The sequence below is a fragment of the Tamandua tetradactyla genome, chromosome 8 (genome assembly GCF_023851605.1).
Source record: "Tamandua tetradactyla isolate mTamTet1 chromosome 8, mTamTet1.pri, whole genome shotgun sequence".
Lineage (NCBI taxonomy): Eukaryota > Metazoa > Chordata > Mammalia > Pilosa > Myrmecophagidae > Tamandua > Tamandua tetradactyla.
In genome coordinates this window covers 67,606,514-67,626,630 of record NC_135334.1, presented here as the reverse complement: position 1 = coordinate 67,626,630, position 20,117 = coordinate 67,606,514, and the positions used below count along the sequence as shown (strand labels likewise).

Sequence of the window (20,117 nt, the reverse complement as noted above, 5' to 3'; positions counted from 1 at the left end):
ATAAAACAAACCTCAATAAATGTAAAGGGATATAAATAATGTAAAGCATGTTCTCTAAACACAATGGAATGAAATTAGAAATCAGTAACAGGGAAAAGCTTGACAAACTCACAAACGTGGAAATTAAACAACACATTCCTAAACAATAAGTGTGTCAATTTGAAACTGTTGTGTACCCCAGAAAAGCCATGCTCTTTAATCCTCATACAATATTGCTGCATGGGATGTTTTTGATTGTTTCCATGGAATGTGACCCACCCAATTGTGGGTGGTAACTTTTGATTAGATAGTTTCCATGGAGATGTGTCTCCACCCATTCAAGGTGGGGTTGTTTACTGGAGCCCTTTAAGAGGGAATCATTTTGGAAAAAGCCCTGGAGCCTACACAGCCAGAGACCTTTGCAATTGCAGAAGGAAAAGGCCTCAGGGAAAGGCTTATGAAATGAGGGGAGAAAGCTAGCAGATGTTGCCATATGCCCTTCAGGCTGAGAGGGCAACCCTGAATTTCATCAGCCCTTTCTTTGGCGTTAAGGTGTCTTTCCCTGGATGCCTTAATTTGGATATTTTCACAGCCTTAGACCTGTAAACTTGCAACTTAATAAATTCCCTTTTTAAAAGCCATTCTATTTCTGGTATATTGCATTCCAGCAGTTTTTCCAAACTAAAACAATAAAGTAAAAGAAGAAATCAAAAGGAAAATTAAGAAATATCTTGAGATGAATGAAAACGAAAACACAACACACCAAAACTTGTAGGATGTAAAAAAATCAGCACTGCAAAGGAAATTTATAGTTATAAAAGCCTGCATTAAAAAAGAAAAAAATCTCAAATAATAATCTAACTTTACACCTTAAGGAACTAGAAAGAGAGTAAATGAAATCTGAGACTAGAGAAAGAAAGAAAATTAAGATCAGAGTAGATAAATGAAATTGACAAGAGGAAAAATATAAAGACAATCAACAAAACTAAAAGTTGGTTGTTTGAAAAGATCAACAAAACTGATAAACTTGCAGCTAGATTGATGAAGAATAAGGAGAGAAGACTCAAATTACTAAAATCACAAATGAAAGACGTTAAACTTTATAGAAACAAAAAGGATTATAAGACAACACTATTTTGTCCCCCAAACTGGGTAATCTAGATGAAATGGACAAATTCTTCCATTTCAGTGAAAATGGACACATAAATTACCCTGAGTCAAGAAGAAATAGAAGATCTCAACAGACCAATAACAAGAGATTGAATCAATAGTTCTAAAACCACTTTTTAAAAATGTACTTTGAAATTAATCGCTTTTTTAAATATATATTTCACAATTTAAAAATATTAAAAAGTAAAATAAGTCCACATCATCATTTCAATTGATGCTGAAAAGGCATTTGACAAAATTCAACAAACTTTCATGATAAAAGCCATCAACAAACTAGGAATAGAAGGAAACTTCTCCAACTTGATAATGAACATAATGAAAAACCCACAGCTAACACACTCAATTGTGAAAGACTAAAAGCTTACCCCCTAAGATCAGGAATAAGACAAAGAAAACCACTTTCACCACTGCTTTTCAACACTGTACTAACAGGTCCAGTGCAATTAAGAAAAAAAAAAGAACCCTAAAAGGCACCCAGAATGGAAACGGAAAAGAAAAATTATCTTAAATACAGATAATCTTTAGGACTTAAATTATAAACTATTAGAATTAGGGTGGTACAACAGTGGCTGGGTGACAGAATTCTTGCCTGCCATGCTTGAGACCTAGGGTTCAATTTCTGGAGCCTGCCCATGCCAAAAAAAAAAAAAAAAAGAAAGAAAGAAAAAAAGAAAAAAAGCTATTAGAATTAATAAACTTAGTTAGGCAAAGTTGAAGGATACAATATATGAAAATCAACTGTATTTTTTTATAGTTGCAATAAACAATCTGAAAATGAAGTCAAGTAATCAACTCCATTGAAAAAGAATACGTAGAAATAAACGTAGCAAGAGATATAAAACAAAACATATACCCTGAAAACTACAAAACATTATTGAAAGAAATAAGTAAGATCTTAATACATAGCAAAACATCATAGATTGGAAGACTTAACATTGTTAAGATGGTAATTTTCTTCAAACTAATCTTCAGATTCAAAGCAATCCCTATTTGAATCCCAGCTGACTTCTTAGAAACTGACAAGTAGATCCGAAAATGGTTTGGAATTACAAGGGACCCAGAATAGCCAAAGCAATCCGTAAAAGAAGAACAAAGCAGGAGGACTCACAATGATTTCAAAATTGAGTGGCACTAGCACAAGATAAGACAAATGGGTCAATGGAATAGCATTGAGTCCAAAAATAAACGCATGCATCTGTGGTCAACTGATTTTAAAAAGGATGTCAAGACCATTCAAAAGGGAAAGAAGAGTCCTTCCAACCAATGGGACAACTGGATAGCCAGATGCAAAAAAATGCAGTTGGACCCTTAACTTACACCATATACAAAAATTAGCTCAAAATGGATCAAAGATAGAAATCCAAGAGCGGAAATTATAAAATGATTAGGAGAAAACATCAGAGTAAACTGTTATGATCTTGGATTTAGCAAAGGATTCTTAGATAGGATATCAAAAGCACATGCAACACAAAGGAAAAAAGAACATTACCATGTTTATAAATACTCATTGATTAAAGAAAATAATCACAAAGAAAAACTTTTTTAATTTTAAATTTGGTGATGATTTAACTATTACATAACGATATATCTATATCTACATATATACTACATATCTGCATATGTGTATATATACACATAGAGAGAGCACTTGCTGTGACTAATTGCAAATATTGGAGTGTCCAAGGGCAGAGGTTGTGAACAAAAGCCCTGTGACTGGGAGGATGGTCAGCTGTTTGGATACTGAATTAAAAGGTGATATGTTTATCTGAGTAATTACCACCATTATTTTCCACACATCCACAGATACTTTATTTTTTATTTATGCACTAGGGAAGCCAAGTTCATATGAAAAAATTTCAGTAATATGTAGGGGGAGATCAAATAAGCATTGTTTCCCTTCAGACCTCTTCTCTGATTTCCAATCCATGTATCCAAGAGCCTATAAAATCTCCACCTGGATTCCCCACAGCCATCTCAAAATTACTATGTCCCAGAAAACCTACTCCTCCCTTAATCTATGACCCCTGAGTAAATGGCACCATCATTCACCCAATCGCTTAAGTCAAAAGCCAGGGAATGCCAGACAGGATGGAGAAACTAGCACCAGACTTATTCCCGCCAGAAACAATTTGAAAACTGGACAAAATACACAAAACAACTCTTTCGGACACGGAACAACAGGCAGCACAGCACTGTGATCCCCGAGAGAACAGAAACAATGAGCTGAGCGCTTGACGCCGGCAGGCACTTCCCCAAAAAACTGACTCTGAAGGCAGTCCTGGACACCGGGCCCTGCCACGTACTTGGACTGCCGGACCAGGCTGGGCGACTGGGCGTGGTTGTGGGGTGGAAGCCCTTTGCCCTCTGCTCCCTCCCTTGCGCAAGAGGGATAATGGCAGTTCCAGGTTCACCGAGCCCAGCGAGCTCATGGTCAAAGTGCCTCAGGATCAGGGGCTGGGCCAACTGAGTCTGGCAGCTGTCCTGATAATTTGAATTTAACTTACTCTTTCTAGAGATGCTTATGTGTGAAATGCTGAGCTAGACATGTTACTTACGGTGAGTTCACTGCCCCACACCCAAGACTGGACTTTGGCTTGAGAAGACCGGTACCTCTCTAAGATGGAGGCCTGAGTGGCCAACTTGAGGCTGCCCGAGACGGTGGGGCGGTGGGCGTGGTCAGGGGCGTGGTCAGGATACTCCTTCTGGAGCCAGACAACCAACCTAAATCAGGACGGAGCGGTCCCCCTCCCACCATTTGTTTTGCCTATTTTTTTATTACAGTAGTTGTAGGTCTACCATAACCCTCCTCCTATACACAGTTTCCCTATTACTAACACTTGGCATTAGGTTGGTGCCTTTATTACAATTGATGAAACAATATTTTTATCATTATACTCAAGTTAGTGCACAGTTTACATTAGGGTTCACTATGTTGTCCTATACGTTTTATTTTAATTTTGATTCTAGTAACATATATACAAACTAACGTTTCTCCCTTTTAACAATATTCACTTGTATGATTCAGGTCTGTTAATTACTTTCACAATGCTGTGCTAACATCACTATCATCCATTACCTACACTTTTCCATCACTCCTAGTAGAAATTCCATACCAGTTAAGCATTAATTCCCAATTCCCTACCCCCATCCTAGCCCCTGGTTCCTGTATTCTAGTTTCTGGCTCTATATGTTTACTTATTCTGATTACTTCATGACAGATCATACAGTATTTGTCCTTTTGTCTCTGGCTTATTTCATTCAACATGATGTCTTCAAGATTCATCAATATTGTCACATGAATCAGGACTCCATTCCTTTTTACAATTAAATATTTCATTGTATGTATACACCACATTTTATTTATCCATTTATCAGCTGATGAACACGTGGGTTGCTTCCATCTTCTAGCAATTTGTGAATAACGCCGCTATGAACATTGGTGTGCAAATATATGTTCTGGTCCCTGATTTCAATTCATTTGGGTGTATACCTAGAAGTGGAATTGCTGGGTCATGTAGTAATTCTGTTCTTAACCTTCTGAGGGAATGCCAAACTGTTTTCCACAGTGGTTCCACCATTTTACGTTTCCACCCACAATGAACAAGTGTTCCTATTTCTCTCCACATCCTCTCCAACACTTGTAATTTTCTGCTTGTTTTAATAGTAGTCATTCTACAGGGTGTGAAATGGTTTCTTATTGTGGTTTTGATTTGCATTTCCCTAATAGCTAATGATGTTGAGCATCATTTCATGTGCTTATTTGCCATTTGAATATCTTCTTTGGAGAAACGTCTATTCAAGTCTTTTGCCCATTTTTTAATTGGCTTGTCTTTTGGTTATTAAGTTGTAGACTTTTTCTATATATTCTGGCTACACAGCCCTTGAGTGTTCCCTTATCAGATATGTGGTTTGCAAATATTTTCTCCCATTCTAATGGTTGTTCTTTTACTTTTCATATCTTTTTACTTTTACTTTCCTGAACTTGATGCACAAAAATTAAAAAGATTTATTTTGATGAACTCCCATTTATCTGTTTCTTTCGTTGCTTGTGCTTTGAGTATAAAGTCTAAGAGACCGTTGTCTAACACAAAGTCCTGAAGACGCATCCCTTTGTTTTCTTCTAGGAGTTTTATAGTTCTCCTATTTAGGTCTTGCATCCTTTTTTAGTTAATTGTTGTATAGGGTATGCAGTAGGGTTCCACCTTCATTCTTTTGCATATGGTTATCCATTTTACCCATCACCTTTTGTTTAAAGCGACTGTTTTTTCCCCATTGAGTGGACTTGACACTGTTGTCAAAAATCATTTAGCCACACATGAGGGTTCATTTCTGAATTCACTTTTAAACACATATTTTGAAGTATTCCCTCTTTTTTATTTGTTTGTTTTTAGATATGAAAGTAAACAACAAAATTGTTCTAATTTACATGTTCATTAGTTTTTAAAACTGTTCTATTTTCATATTCATGTAAAATATCTATGAATTTGGACCTTAGCATGAGAACAAAAATGATATCCACTTATTGTGAAATATCTATAAAAATTTAAAAATGAGACTGATTAGAGACTGAGATTAGTGAAATTGTTTAATTTCTTTCTTTTTTTAATTAATTATTAAATTTTTTTTAAATACCAAAAAACACCAAACACAAACATTCGTAATTTTTGATCATTCTGTTCTCTATATATAATCAGTAATTCACAGTATCATCACATAGTTGCATATTCATCATCATGATCATTTCTCGGAACATTTGCATCTATTCAGAAAAAGAAATAAAAAGAAAACAAAAAAATTCATATATACCATACCCCCCACCCCTCCCCCTCACCGATCACCAGCATTTCAATCTAAATTTATTTTAACATTTGTTCTCCCTATTATTCATCTTTATTCCATATGTTTTACTCGTCTGTTGATAAGGTTGATAAAAGGCACATCAGACACAAGGTTTTCATAATCACACAGTTACATTGTGAAAGCTTTATCATTATACAGTCATCTTCAAGAAACATGGCTACTGGAACACAGCTCCACATTTTCAGGCAGTTCCCTCCAGCCTCTCCACTACATCTTGACTAACAAGGTGATATCTATTTAATGCGTAAGAATAACCTCCAGGATAACCTCTCGACTCTGTTTGGAGTCTCTTAGCCATTGACACATTTTATCTCATTTCACTCTTCCCCTTTTTGGTCAAGAAGGTTTTCTCAATCCCTTGATGCCGAGTCTCAGCTCATTCTAGGGGTTTTTTCAATCCCTTGATGCTGATTCTCAGCTCATTCCAGAATTTCTGTCCCATGTTGCCAGGAAGGTCCACACCCCTGGGAGTCATGTCCCATGTAGACAGGGGGAGGGTGGTGAGTTTGCTTGTAGTGTTGGCTGGAGAGAGAGGCCACACCTGAGCAACAAAAGAAGTTCTCTTGGGAGTGACTCTTAGGCCTAATTTTCAATAGGCTTGACCTATCCTTTGTGGGGTTAAGATTCATATGAACAAACCCCAAGATTGGGGGCTCAGCCTGTAGCTTTGATAGTCTGCACTGCTTGGGGAAGTTGAATTTTCCCCCTTTCTCACCATTCCCTGAAGGGGAGTTTGTAAATACTTTTTCATTCACTGTTCAAATCACTCTGGGATTTATCAGGGCATCACTCTGGACAAACCAACAAAATCTCATGCCCTACTCAAGGTTCCATGTACTTATGGTGTTCAATTGAGCTGTCTACGTAAGTTATATTAGAAAATGCACTAATCAAAATATAAATTTTGTACCAAATAAACATTTTTTGCTTTAGTCTCATACATAAGGTGAAATTTTAAAATAGTAATTACCATCTATTTTCAGCACCCTGCAGTAATGACATTCCTTTGTTCTTCCTCATGCAAAAGCATTTTTAAAATTTGTACATTTAGTCACTATCATTATATACTCTAGGCATTCCTAGATTACAGCATCTCAGTCTTTATCATCTATCTTTCTGATTTCATTTGTGCCCCCAGCCCTCCTCCCTCGATCATTCTCATGTTCAGCTTCATTCAGTGTTTTAACATAATTTTATTACAGTTAGGTAGTATTGTGCTGTCCATTTCTGAGTTTTTACGTTCAGTCCTGTTGCACAATCTGTATCCCTTCAGCTCCAATTACCCAATATCTTACCCTATTTCTATCTCCTGACGGTTACAAATGAAATTCTCCAAGTTTATTCACTAATGTCAATTCATATCAGTGAGACCACACAGTATTTGTCTTTTTGTTTTTGGCTAATCTCACTCAGCATAATGTCCTTAAGTTTCATCCATGTTGTTACATACTTCATAACTTTATTCTGCCTTACAGCTGCATAATATTCCATCATATGTATATACCACCACTTGTTTAGTCACTCGTCTATTGATGGACATTTTGGCTGTTTCCATCTCTTTGCAATTGTAAATAATGCTGCTATAAACATTGGTGTGCAAATGTCCATTAGTGTCCTTGCCCTCATGTCCTCTGAGTAGATACCTAGCAATGGTATTGCTGGGTCATATGGCATTTCTATACTTAGCTTCCTGAGGAACTGCCAAACTGTCTTCCACAGTGGTTGTACCATTTGACATTCCCACCGACAGTGGATAAGTGTGCCTCTTTCTCCACATCCTCTCCAGCACTTGTCATTTTGTTTTATTGATAATGGCCATTCTGGTGGGTGTGAGATTATATCTCATTGTGGTTTTGATTTGCATTTCTCTAGTAGCCAGGGAAGTTGAGCATCTCTTCATGTGCTTTTTGGCCATTTGTATTCCCTCTTCTGAGAAGTGTTTGTTCAAGTCTTTTGCCCATTTTGTAATTGGGTTGGCTGTCTTTTTGTTGTTGAGTTGAACGATCTCTTTATATATTCTGGATACTAGACCTTTATCTGATGTATCGTTTCCAAATATTGTCTCCAGTTGTGTAGGCTTTTTACTTTCTTGACGAAGTTCTTTGATGCGCAAAAGTGTTTAATTTTGAAGAATTCCTATTTATTTATTTCTTCAATGCTCTTGCTTTGGGTGGAAGGTCTAGGAATCCACCTCCCAGGATAAGATTTATAAAATATTTCCCTACATTTTCTTGTAACAGTTTTATGGTCTTAGAGCTAATGTTTAGGTTTTTGATCCATTTTAAGCTAATTTTTGTATAGGGTGTGAGATATGGGTCCTCTTTCATTCTTTTGCATATGGATACCCAGTTCTCTAGGCACCATTTATTGAAGAGACTGTTCTGTCCCAGGTAACTCGGCTTGACTGCCTTATCAAAAATCAATTGCCCATAGATGACAGGGTCTATATCTGAACACTCTATTCTATTCTATTGGTCAGTATATCTATCTTTATGCCAGTACCATGCTGTTTTAATCACTGTAGGTTCATAATACGCCTTAAAGTCAGGTAGCGTGAGACTTCCAACTTCACTTTTTTTTTCTCAGGATACTTTTAGCTATTCAGGACTCCCTGCTGTTCCAGATAAATCTGGTTATTGGTTTTTCTATTTCTGCAAAATAAGTTTTTGGGGTTTTAATTGGTATTGCATTGAATCTGTAAATCGATTTAGGTAGAATTGACATCTTAACTATATTTAGTCCTCCAGTCCTTGAACATGGTATGCCCTTCCATCTATTTAGATCTTCTGTGATTTCTTTTAATGATTTCTTGTAGTTTTCTTTGTATAGGTCTTTTGTCTCTTTAGTCAAATTTATTCCTTAATATTTTATTCTTTTGGTTGCATTGATTTATTTTTTGTCACTTTTAAAACATTTAAAGTTATCTGTTCACTTATACTATAAATGACCAATTTCAGGGTGGAAAGCAGCTTGTAGATATTCATAAAGCCAGATAGAAATAAATGGAAAATTAGAAAGAGAACAAATTTTTTGAATATGATACAGAACTAGGTGTAAAATTTAATCCCCTAAATCTGTTGCAAACTGTTGAACTGTACTCAATTAGCCTTGATTCTTGAAGATGATTGTATAACTATATAGCTTTTACAGTGTGATTGTATGATTGTGAAAACCTTGTGTCTGATGCTCCTTTTATCTAGGGTATGGACAGATGAGTAAAAAAATAAAGATAAATAAATAATGGGAGATAAAGGGTAAAAAATTGGGTAGATTTAAATACTAGTGGTCAATGAGAGGAAGGGGTAAGGCGTATTGGATGTATGAGTTTTTTTTTTCCTTTTTCTGGAGTTATGCAAATGTTCTAAAAATGATCATGACGATGAATACACAATTATGTGATGGTATTATGAGTCATTGATTATATACCATGTATGGATTGTAAAGATTTCTCAATAAAACTATTTTTGAAATAAAAATAAGGACAAAAAATAAATAAATAATGGGGGTAGATAAGGATAAAAAATTGGGTAGAATGCAATACTAGTGGTCAGTGAGAGGGAGGGATAAGGGGTATAGGATGTGGGGGGGTTATTTCTTTTTCTGAAGTGATGCAAATGTTCTAAAAATGATCATGATGATGAATATACAACTATATGATGATATGGTGAGCCACTGATTGTATACTTTATTGGACTGTATGGTGTATTAAGATATCCCAGTAAAAATATATATTTTAAAAAAGATCTGTTGCACACAGTTCTGTAGAAGAAGGTGAACTTGCATGTGCTATTGACTACCTCCAATAAGTCCAAACATGGAGACGTTAGAAGGAAATTGGTGCATGTCATAGTCAAACACAAAGCTGTGTGAATCCTTGGGGTAACGGTTTTATGGTCACTCTGGAAACAAAGTTCTGGGATCAAAGCTGACTGAGCAGTAATGTTGGAGTGGAGCTTAGACTGGGGAGGAGGGTGGATTTCTCATGTGACCTTTTCTATTTTGCCATTTCTCTAGGCAGGACACTAATCATTCCATTGCCACTTTGGGACAGGAAAAAAAATGGAAGCATCCAAGCCCCAATTACCAAAGGGAATTGGTAATTTTGGGAGAGTTTTGTAGCCTGGCTGGGGTAAGGAACATACAACAACAAACACAGGTGGGCTGCATAAAATATTTAATAATTAGTAAGGCATAGTCCCCAACTAGTGAGAGCAGACTGTGGATACAGCAGGTCATGGAGAGCCCGACTGTGCCAGCCAATATATTCTTTTACTTGTTGTATAGTGGGGAGGTCTTTGGTTACTGGGCTCAAGTGGCAAACTATTTACCAAGCAGTAAAACATTTACCAATGGGTATATGTGTATGAGTTCACACCTTAACTTCTGTCAGCCCAATTCCTTTAACCCTAACTCAGTAGTCTAGTAAATTACAACAGATGAAGGCAGCCCTAGAATATAACAGTGCCTGTGAGAAGGTTCTGGAGGCGGGTTTCTAAAGGGTAGTGCTGTCTTGTTAAGTTTGAGACGGAGTGATTGAGCCCAGCTGGTGACCGCAAAGGCTCTCTGCTCTGAGACATGCTCTGCATTTCCCTTCCTCCTTTCTCTACTCTTTCCTTGGAGGATAACATTTAAGATAGTGATTTTTTATTTCTACTTATAAGTACTTATTACCTGCTGATGTGGCTGGGTTTATATCTCAGAAAGAAAACTACATCACCTAAAGAACAGGAAGATTAATAAGTAGACCAGAGAAAACAGGAATTTAAAATAAATTTTCATAGAATTAAACAACCATATTGGAAAAGATGAGGATGAATTCCAAAGTTATAACAGATCACCTTTAATTGAGGAATGTACCAACATTTGTTTCCATGAGAAAAAAAGATACTGTATTTTGAACTATAACACTTTATCTTTTAGAGTTTTTATTACTTACTATTGGATCTCTTTTAGGCTTATTTGCAGACTGTCCACAATCTATGGTTATAACTTGGTCTCTTTAGAATCTTTGGTTACATCCAGATTAGTCTTAAACCATACTATCATTACTTAAACCATAAAGTAATGATAGCAAGAGTTCTCCAGCATTTAAAAATATATACTAAGCCCATAGTTTCATTTTCCAATAGAACACTGGAAAGTAAGCAGCTTCTGTTCAAAGCCAGCAGACTGTTTCTAAATAATTGATGCTCATGGCCTTCCGAGGCCAGACAAACCAAGCCAGCTCAGAGCACAGCATTTTAAACGTCTGTAAATGTATTCCCTCTTTCTTCTTAGTTTTCTTATAAAAATAATCTTGTGTAGGCTTAATTCTTATTAATCATTTAGTTTCAAGCATTAACTATATAAGTTTAATAGTTAATAACTATTAGCCCAGTTATCCTTAGATTGCCTCATTTTTTACTATCTTTCCTTATCTCTCTCTTTTTTTTTTAACCTGCCTCAGATATTTTTGTTTGCTTGTTTAATTTCTCTGGGTATGTCTCTATGGTTTAATTCCTGAGCTTCAGATTTTTATACAAGCATACCTCAAAGAAATTGCAAGTTTGGTTCCAGAGCACTGCAATAAAGCAAATAATTGCAATAAAGTGAGTCACATGAATGTTTTGGTTTCCCTGTGCATATAAAAGTTATGTTTACACTATACTATTAAGTGTAGTCTATTGTGTGTAATAGCATGTCTAGAAAAAATACATACCTTAATTTAAAAATACTTTATTGCTAAAAATTGCTAACCATCATCTGAGCCTTTTTGCTGGTGGAGGGTATTATCTCAGTATTGATGGCTGATCAGGGTGGTGGTAGCCGAAGGTTGGGATGGCTGTGGAAATTTTTTTAAAATAATACAACAAAGAAGTTTCCTGCATTGATGAACTCTTCCTTTCACAAAAGATTTCTCTGTAGCACATGAGATGCTCTTTGATAGCATTTTACCCACTGTAGAACTTCTTTCAAAACTGGAGTCATTCCTCTCAAACCCTGCCACTGCTTTATCAACTAAGTTTATGAAATATTCTAAATCCTTTGTTGTAATTTCAACAGCGTTCATAGCATCTTCACCAGGGGTAGATTCCATCTCAAGACTTTCTTTGTTCATCCACAAGAAGCAAGCCCTCATCAGTTCAAGTTTGATCTCTCTCAAGTGGGCAGGGCTAAAAAAATACTTGAAGAAATAAGTCAATCCCCAAAGGTTACATACTGTGTGATTTTATATAACTATGAAATAGCAAAATTATAGAAATGGAGAAGTTATTGGAGACTGCCAGGATTTAAGGAGGGGTTGGGCGGAGGAGGGACATAAGTGTGGCTAGTAAGTGGGTGTGGCTATAAAAAGGCAGCACGAGTGATCCTTGCGGTGGTGGAAATGGTCTACATCATGACTGTATAACAATATCCTGGTTGTGATAACTGTACTATAGTATTGCAAGATACTCTAATTGGAGTAAATTGGGTAAAGTGTACATGAGGCCACTCTGTATTATTTCTTACAACCACATATGAATCTATTATTAACTCAAAATAAAAAGTTTAATTTTAAAAAAGACAAACAACAAAGCAGACAATTTTGTAAGACATAAGTGTAAAAGGACAATTACCCACAGTATATACAAGATTTCAACAAATGTGAAAAAGATGATAATCCAATTTAAAAAATGAGCAAAAGATTTGAAAAGGCACTTCACAAAAGAGTAAAAACATAATTAAATACTATTAAATACACTCCACATTGGTTACAATGAAATCGTCTAACAGTATTAAGTGTTGGCAAGGATACTGACCAAGACATGCTCCCTTGCTAGTGGGAAATATAAATTGCTACAACCCTTTAGGATATATCTAACAAAATTGAAGATACTTATGTCCTATGATCCAACAATCCCAAATCTAGGCTTTCTCCTAGATAAATGTGTGTTTATGGACACCAGGATAGATGTACAACAATGTTCATAGCAGCATGGCTTGTAACAGCCACAAACAGGAAACGATCCAAATGTTCATCAACAGAAGAAAGAACAAATAATGCCAGCATGGTAATACAATTGAATACCACGGAGCAAACAAAGCCAAATGACCACAAAGTACACATACTGGGCCTTCCAGAATAGCATTTACTGGGGAAAAAAAACAAATGAATGTAAGCATGGAAGTGACCTGTTACCCATCCCATTCTGTATCAGCACACAGAAAGGAGAGAGAAAGGGATACCTTCCTTGAATGAATGTGACTGTAATGTCTTAATCCTCTACCTCTCACCGTCAATGAGGGTTCCCTCTTCATACAGGAATGACAACACGGAGTGGCCAGTATTACAAGGGCTGTGATTCTACAATTTCATGATATGACAGAACCATGGCTTCTAGCTCTTTCTTTAATCATTCATCAGTTAGGAGTGCACCAGGCCTTTTCTTAAAGAATAGGGGCAGAAGTCCCCATCTTCATATGGCAGACAAGTGGCCTGATCAGCATTCTACTAGGATTGAGATGCCTAAAACATTTAGCTCTAGCTAGTTTTCATGGAGCTTGCAGGCCAACTCCATTTCTGGTAGGTCAGCCTTCAGGAAATCTTGGGCACGTTAACATGATGTTAATGTGACCATTGCAGCTTCTGTCCTCTGGTCCCTATGTGGCCATGCATCATACCCCACTCCCTGGTAATATATACGATTATTTATACATGACACTTGAAAACGATTAACACAGGGACGAGGGCAGTGGTTCTCAAATTTGCATCAGAATCACCTGAAGGTCTTATTAAAACACAGATTGCTGGGTCTTCTCCCTGAGTTTTTGATAGGGCTAGGGAGACCCTGAGAATCCTAGGTGATGTTGCTGACCCAGAAACACTTTGAAAATCACTGGAATAGGCAAAGCCATGAATAGCCCCTTAAACCAGCGGCCAAGGGAGCCTAGACACAAACAAGAGAGGAGATCCGAGAGTTATGATGAGTACATTAGATAACCATCCTGCCTTTCTTATATGCAGAATACTGATTACTTACTATTAATCATGATCTGTAAACTATAGCATGTGTTGAGTGGGGTACAGATAACCCCTTTGCTACCCATCAGATTATCAAGATCAATTCTATGGTCTAAATCCACCCTGGCTAAATTAACAATAAAAAGTCACACTGACTAAGGAGTCCAGGCTAATCCTTTGAGTGGCTAGGGTGGTCTCATTAGCTGTCTAGCTTAGCATGGGTGGCATATTTCCTACTTTTGTCTCATCCTCAATTATCTCCATCCAGGAATAAGACTATGTACATTACTGTCTCCTACTTCTTTCTCCCCATTGCCAACCGGAAAGTTTTTTGCTTCACAGCAGGGATGATGGTATCTGGGGGGATGAGAATAAAAAACAAACATGAAATAGCTGGGCCATCATCTCAGGATATAGGTTATGGTTACTGATGGCAAGCAGGTGAGGGCCACCTTATCTTACAGGAATAAATCCAGGAGGGGCACATTATCCAATCCAGCATTGTATGTGTGTGTCTTTAAGCCATCAGTCAGTCAATGGCTGCCCTTCCAACTTGTGAGCATAGGTGCTATGTGGAATTAAAGGCCAGCATCCTAACTTGCAGCACAGAACTTAAATAAAGGCTGATCAAGGCCTATAGGATGGTCCCCAAACCTTTTCCAATGACCAAGAAACCTGTGTTATTCCAGAAAAAGGAAGAGCTAGGCTTGAGACCTAGAATCTATCATTGATAGTTTATAGGCAGGTAGTGCGTAGTATAATTCAGTGAAGTAGGGCAGAAAGCTGGGAGTAGGGAAATGTCATTAGGAAACATGGGAATGTTTCCAGCTCTCCCTTGCTGCGTCAGTACTAGATGGTTGATGCCAACTATGACAGATTAGCAAAGGAATCACTGCTGATAAAAGATGCCTGCAAGAATTTGGGATAGCGTGGATGATATTCCCCTTGGAGGAATCCATTTGCATCCCATTCCAGGTGTTTCCTTCTTTCTAATGAGGGGCTTCTTCTGCAAGTATCTATAGCATCTGGCTCCATATCCAGCACAACTACCTTACCAGGGATCCAGGGGAACCTCTCTACTCTCCTCACTCACCCCATTAGGATACCCAGTCCCTGGTATATACACACCTTCTCCCACTTACTCAAATAGAAATCCAAGTACTGCTGTGAAAGGATTTTGTAGATATAAAGTCATAAACCAGTTGACCTTATGATAGAATTTTTATCTGAATGAGATGACCTAATCACATGAGCCCTCTAAAAGAAGAGCATTTTTTCTTGGCTAGTTAAAGAAGAGGAGGTTGAAAGATGTGTTTTAGAAGTAAGTAATCATTTTGTGACTTGCCTTTGGGGGCCACATGGCTAGGAACTGGGCAGTCTCTAAGAGCAGAGAGGGGCCCCAACTGATAGCTAGCAAGAAGATGGGGACCTCAATCACAGGAAAATGAATTCTGGCAATCGGTGGACCCAAAAGAGGACTGTAAGCCCAAGATGAGAATTACAGCGCTGTGCAAAAACCTCAATTTTAGCTCTGAGACCCTGAACAGAATCCAAGTTAAGCCCAGGTTTGTTAGTCTGCAAAGTTTGTAGTAATCTGTACAATGGAATCCAATACACAGGGGGATTGATGTATTCAGGACTATTAGACAAGTAGCAATTTGTCTCTGAGTAAAGAGTTTCAGAGTTCTATTTCCTCCACTCTGTAGGCAGTAAAAGGTATGGGAATGTGCTGTTAAACTGCCTGTGCACTAATACTGTATTGACTGAGTCTTTGTGAGATATCCCAATAGTAAATACTTATCCCTATAATGCCTGAATTGTGTGCTGGAAGGTACATATTGGACAGAAAATGCTTTTGCCTCAACACCTGTGTAATCAGACAACTCTAAGATTCCAGTGGGGAAATTGGCTAACTTTTCCTCAGAACTCATTAGACTGACCAATTTACTATCACAATCTCAGTGCAGGGATACAATCTTTGGGTCCTCATCACTCCTATCTTCTAAATCGTAGACTGCGCCATCATCTAAAATTCCCTCTCTTACACATAAGTCAGTCCAATTATACCCCTCCTTTCAGCAACTATGTAGAAGATCTCCTGTGCTTTTGATTTTTTTCCTATAAAACATTGGGGCCACCAATCTCATCATTTTTGACCCCCTTGATCTAAAAGCCATAACCACATAGCATTATTATAATAAAGCTGTTAGCTCACTTGATCCCCCTTGGAATTCTTCCCCTTGAGGTGGGAGTAGGGACTCACATAGGCCATCAATTTAGGCCTTCCTAATCTTTGTTTCTGGTGAACAGCACCCTAGCAACACTAAACATATCAGACTGTTCTTCATAGATAGTGGAAGAAAGTCAGGGAAGGGGCCCATTTTTTTTGCCCCTACTTAGGTAAGTTCATGTACTATTCTTTGCATAAAGGCCATGTCATCAGGGGACATATTCCACACATCAGGGTGTTTTTAATTCATCAGAGTGCTTACCCTCAGTAGAGTCAAATCCTGTGGTGTGATTCCCTCCAAGATCATTTGCAACCATAGAATTCTATTGCTGAAGATCTGATCACTAAACCCCAACCTCCATCCCAGGTCTCTGGTTCACAATGAATCCATGCTGAAGACTCTCAAGAATTTATCAGCAGTAGACATCTCCTCCTGGGTGACTCTCTCCAAGACTCTTTAAAATAACCTTGGAATGCAATCAATTTTCATATACACTGTCAAGATCTTTGACTTGACCGGTTTCATTCCTGCAACTAGTCAATGACGCACAATCCTAATCCTTGAAGATTGTTGGCCTGTTGTCTCAAGAGTCCTTTTTCCCACCCCTTATATGAGTCGTGGTACTCTGGTATCTTGGTTTGCTTCCATTATTGCCCAATTACTGCACCAATCATCAAGCAACAAATGCTCCAGACCTTTTGGAACTGAACATATTGGTGGGAAACAATAGCCACGGTGTGGAAACCTCACAGCCCATCACCTTCTAAGGCAGGCACAGAGATCCAGTAGGGCCCTGATGTCAGCTCCAGGCCTTGAGCTGTGGACATTGTAATTTGCATACCTAAGAAGCACTAGTCCTTCCTCTAGTATATTTTGGTGCTGATCGAATTTGGTACTAAATGAAAGAACACTGGCCTCCAGCTCCATTGCGCCAGCTTAGTATTCTTGGTTAGAAGAACACCATCCCTTTCCCTGGCTTGATCAGAGTGCTAGGGTTCTAGCCTTGAGTTGTGGCTGCATGATGCAGCCTGTGGCCTGATCAGCCACCTGAGCATTCTATCAGAACTTACTGCCTTAAGCATAGTCAATTATTCTGGAGATCTCCAAGACTCCAACTGCTTTGGAAGACCAATTCTCAGGAAATTAGTTTAGGACAAGTTATAATGTTCCTCTCAAATGCTATACAGCAGCAATAATGAATGAACTAGAGTTGCATACAACTATATACATATCTCTTATAAGCATAAATATATAGGCACAAAATAACACATCTATTATAATTTTATTTTAAGTTCAAAACTGGCAGAACTAACCTTATATTTGTTTTGGGTTGCATACTGATGTCATAAAAGTGTAAGGAAAGTGAGAAAGTGACTTCAATATGTTAGGATAGTGGTTATTTAGTAATGAGAAAGGGCATGGCAGGATAGAGCGAAAAGGTCCTGGCGTACTGGCCATGTTCTATTTCTTGATTTTGGTAGTGAATACAAGTATATTTACTTTTATAATTATTCTTTAAGCTGCACAAAAATGTTTTGGCCTATTTCTCTCTCTTTTTTTAAATTTTTATTATTGTTTTTATTTTTTATTTATTTTTTTAATTAATCTATTTTTTATTTATGATACATAACCACACATATAAACACAAACATCCCTATCATACGACCAGTTCATTCTGGTTACACAATCAACTCACACCTTCATCACATAGCTCTACATTCATTACCATGATCATCTCCCAGAACATCCACATCAATCCAGAAAAAGCAATGAAAAGAAAACAGACAAAAATTCATACACACCATAGCCCTCCCCCTCCTCCCTCCCCCCCCACCGATCACCAGCATTTCAATCCACCAAATTCACTTTAACATTTGTTCCCCTATTAATCACTTTCAATCCATATGTTTTACTCTCTGTCGACAAGGTAGACAAAAGGAGCACCAGACACAGGCTCTCACAACCACACAGTCACACCGCGACAGCCATATCATCACACAATTACTGGCCTATTTCTCTTAATTAATTTATATTTAAAGTAGAAATTGTTAAAAAGAAAGAATACACACTTAAGTATTTAGTCCTGAAAGGTCATCCTATCTACAACTCACTTTCAAAGTGTTCAGGAAAAAAAAATGTGTGTGTGTGTATATAATATGCACATAAATGCAAAAAGAGAATGATAACGCAAATATGGTAACTGGGGTGTCCAGGTGAGAGATAAATGGGAATTCTTTGCAGTGCTATGGTTTTTCCAAGTTTCAAATTATTTCAAAATTAAAAATCAAAGAAGAGGAAGAGATAAAGAAAGACATACTCCAAGTAGAACATTTTCATCTCCTTTTATTGAAGGAAATAAAAGTTTGTGCTGCAGAGGCAGTGGTGTCTCAGAGCATGACAAGGTAGCCAATGGGGCTGACATGACAAGCCACAATGCTGGCAAGGTATCCTACCATAGCGGGAGGACCAAAACCACAAAGACAGCAGGAGGTAGCAAACATCCCCAACACCCAGTGTAAGCATTTTCATTTGCAGAGAGTTTGGCCATGCATCCTATAAACAGGGTCCCCTCATCATTTCAGGCCTTGACCAAAAGCAACCCTGGCACCAAGGCCATTCAAAACTAACATGTAATCTTGGATCTGGAGACCCACATCGTTGACCCAAAAATTCAGGTCATTACAAGATCTGAGCTAATCATTCAGCTCCTTATTGCAGATGGAAAGAGGAGATGAGTTTTTGAAACATCACGCAAGCATAGCTGGGCAAGTGATGATGCCCAACCTTGCTCTAAAATCAGCTCAATTTTTTTTCCTGACTTCTCACACTGCTCTTAACCAGCATGTGCCCTAGGAAACCTCTCAATATTACCAACAAGTACAGAATTGGGTCAGCAGCCTAGGAAATGCAGGAATCAAAAGCTGCTACATTAGCCAAGACCATTTCACAAAAAATAGCATGTAGAACACTATTGGGTCAAGGTCTTTCCAAACAGTTGCTAGAAGTACACAAAGAAAAGTGTGGTAGCTTTCTCTCCTATATCAAGATCAGCTGTGCTAAAGTCATGGTCCAGGAAACTGAGCCACTACATGCCCCTGGCAGGTGATCAACCCCCACAGCATTCCTCAAGCTGTTCCAGTTTTCAAGTACAATGAGGTTTGGGTAGTTCAGTCACAGAAAAGCAGCACTAAAGATATTTCACCCAATTACAAATTGATAATGTTATCAGCCATAAATTTATATAATCAAGAATTGATTTGGTGGAGGGAGAAGATTTTGCTATGTAGAAATAGGAGTCCAAGTTTGTTAATATAAACCCTTGCTCACAAATCACCCTCACCTCCATAAGTTGAAAGGAAATTCCTTATTTAGGAATGGCCATGATCTGATTAGTCATACCATTGCAGATCTCTTCAAAGCTGGACACATGGTACCCACAATTCAAGTCTTGAGAGCTCTAGACCAGGAAATGGGAGGAGCAGGGTAAGGAGGAGAGGGCATCAGGGGTTGGAAATTCTGAACTGAGCATTTATTTCACAGAAGGACTGGCACAATGAGGCTGGGATGAGTGTGACATTAGTGATTGTTCTTGGTTGCCTCCTTTGCTGCAGCAATCAGTGGAGTGAGACTGGAGAGGGGCTTGGCAATCTTCAGGAACTGATGCTATAAAGAAGAAAAAAGAGCAAAAAACATGACTATTTACCACTCTTCCTCAGCAACCATTATAGGGTGTTAAGGGCATCCATATTTGTACAAGGTGTTGCATAGAGAGCTTCAGATCATTCCAAATTGAAGGAAATCTTTAAAAGATAACAAACCCACTGGCAATAATTCTTAACTTCACAAAACAGCTCAGGTTATCAAAATCTAAGGATCCAAGAATGTAGCTGGAAAAA

The 20,117-nt window shown here is 37.8% G+C and overlaps 2 protein-coding genes and 1 long non-coding RNA gene across 13 annotated transcripts in view; 1 reads left to right on the top strand and 2 right to left on the bottom strand.

The window, feature by feature from the left end:
• GDPD4 (glycerophosphodiester phosphodiesterase domain containing 4) overlaps positions 1-3,810 on the bottom strand; it is a 220,157-nt gene extending 216,347 nt beyond the window's left edge. Inside the window, exon 1 of the mRNA XM_077113504.1 lies at positions 3,705-3,810. The gene's annotated coding sequence lies outside the window, so the exon portion shown is untranslated. The remainder of the gene's footprint in view (positions 1-3,704) is intronic.
• On the top strand, positions 3,544-12,123 carry LOC143644468 (uncharacterized). The gene is made up of 3 exons (XR_013156725.1): positions 3,544-3,705; positions 10,024-10,165; positions 12,052-12,123. It is a non-coding gene; the product is annotated as an uncharacterized LOC143644468 (long non-coding RNA).
• A 6,424-nt stretch (positions 12,124-18,547) lies between these two features.
• PAK1 (p21 (RAC1) activated kinase 1) overlaps positions 18,548-20,117 on the bottom strand; it is a 287,689-nt gene continuing 286,119 nt past the window's right edge. For all 11 annotated transcript variants that reach the window (XM_077113489.1, XM_077113485.1, XM_077113488.1 and 8 more), the window contains one exon: positions 18,548-19,884. In XM_077113489.1, coding sequence (XP_076969604.1) covers positions 19,798-19,884 — 87 coding nt within the window. In that variant the 3' untranslated portion in view covers positions 18,548-19,797. The remainder of the gene's footprint in view (positions 19,885-20,117) is intronic.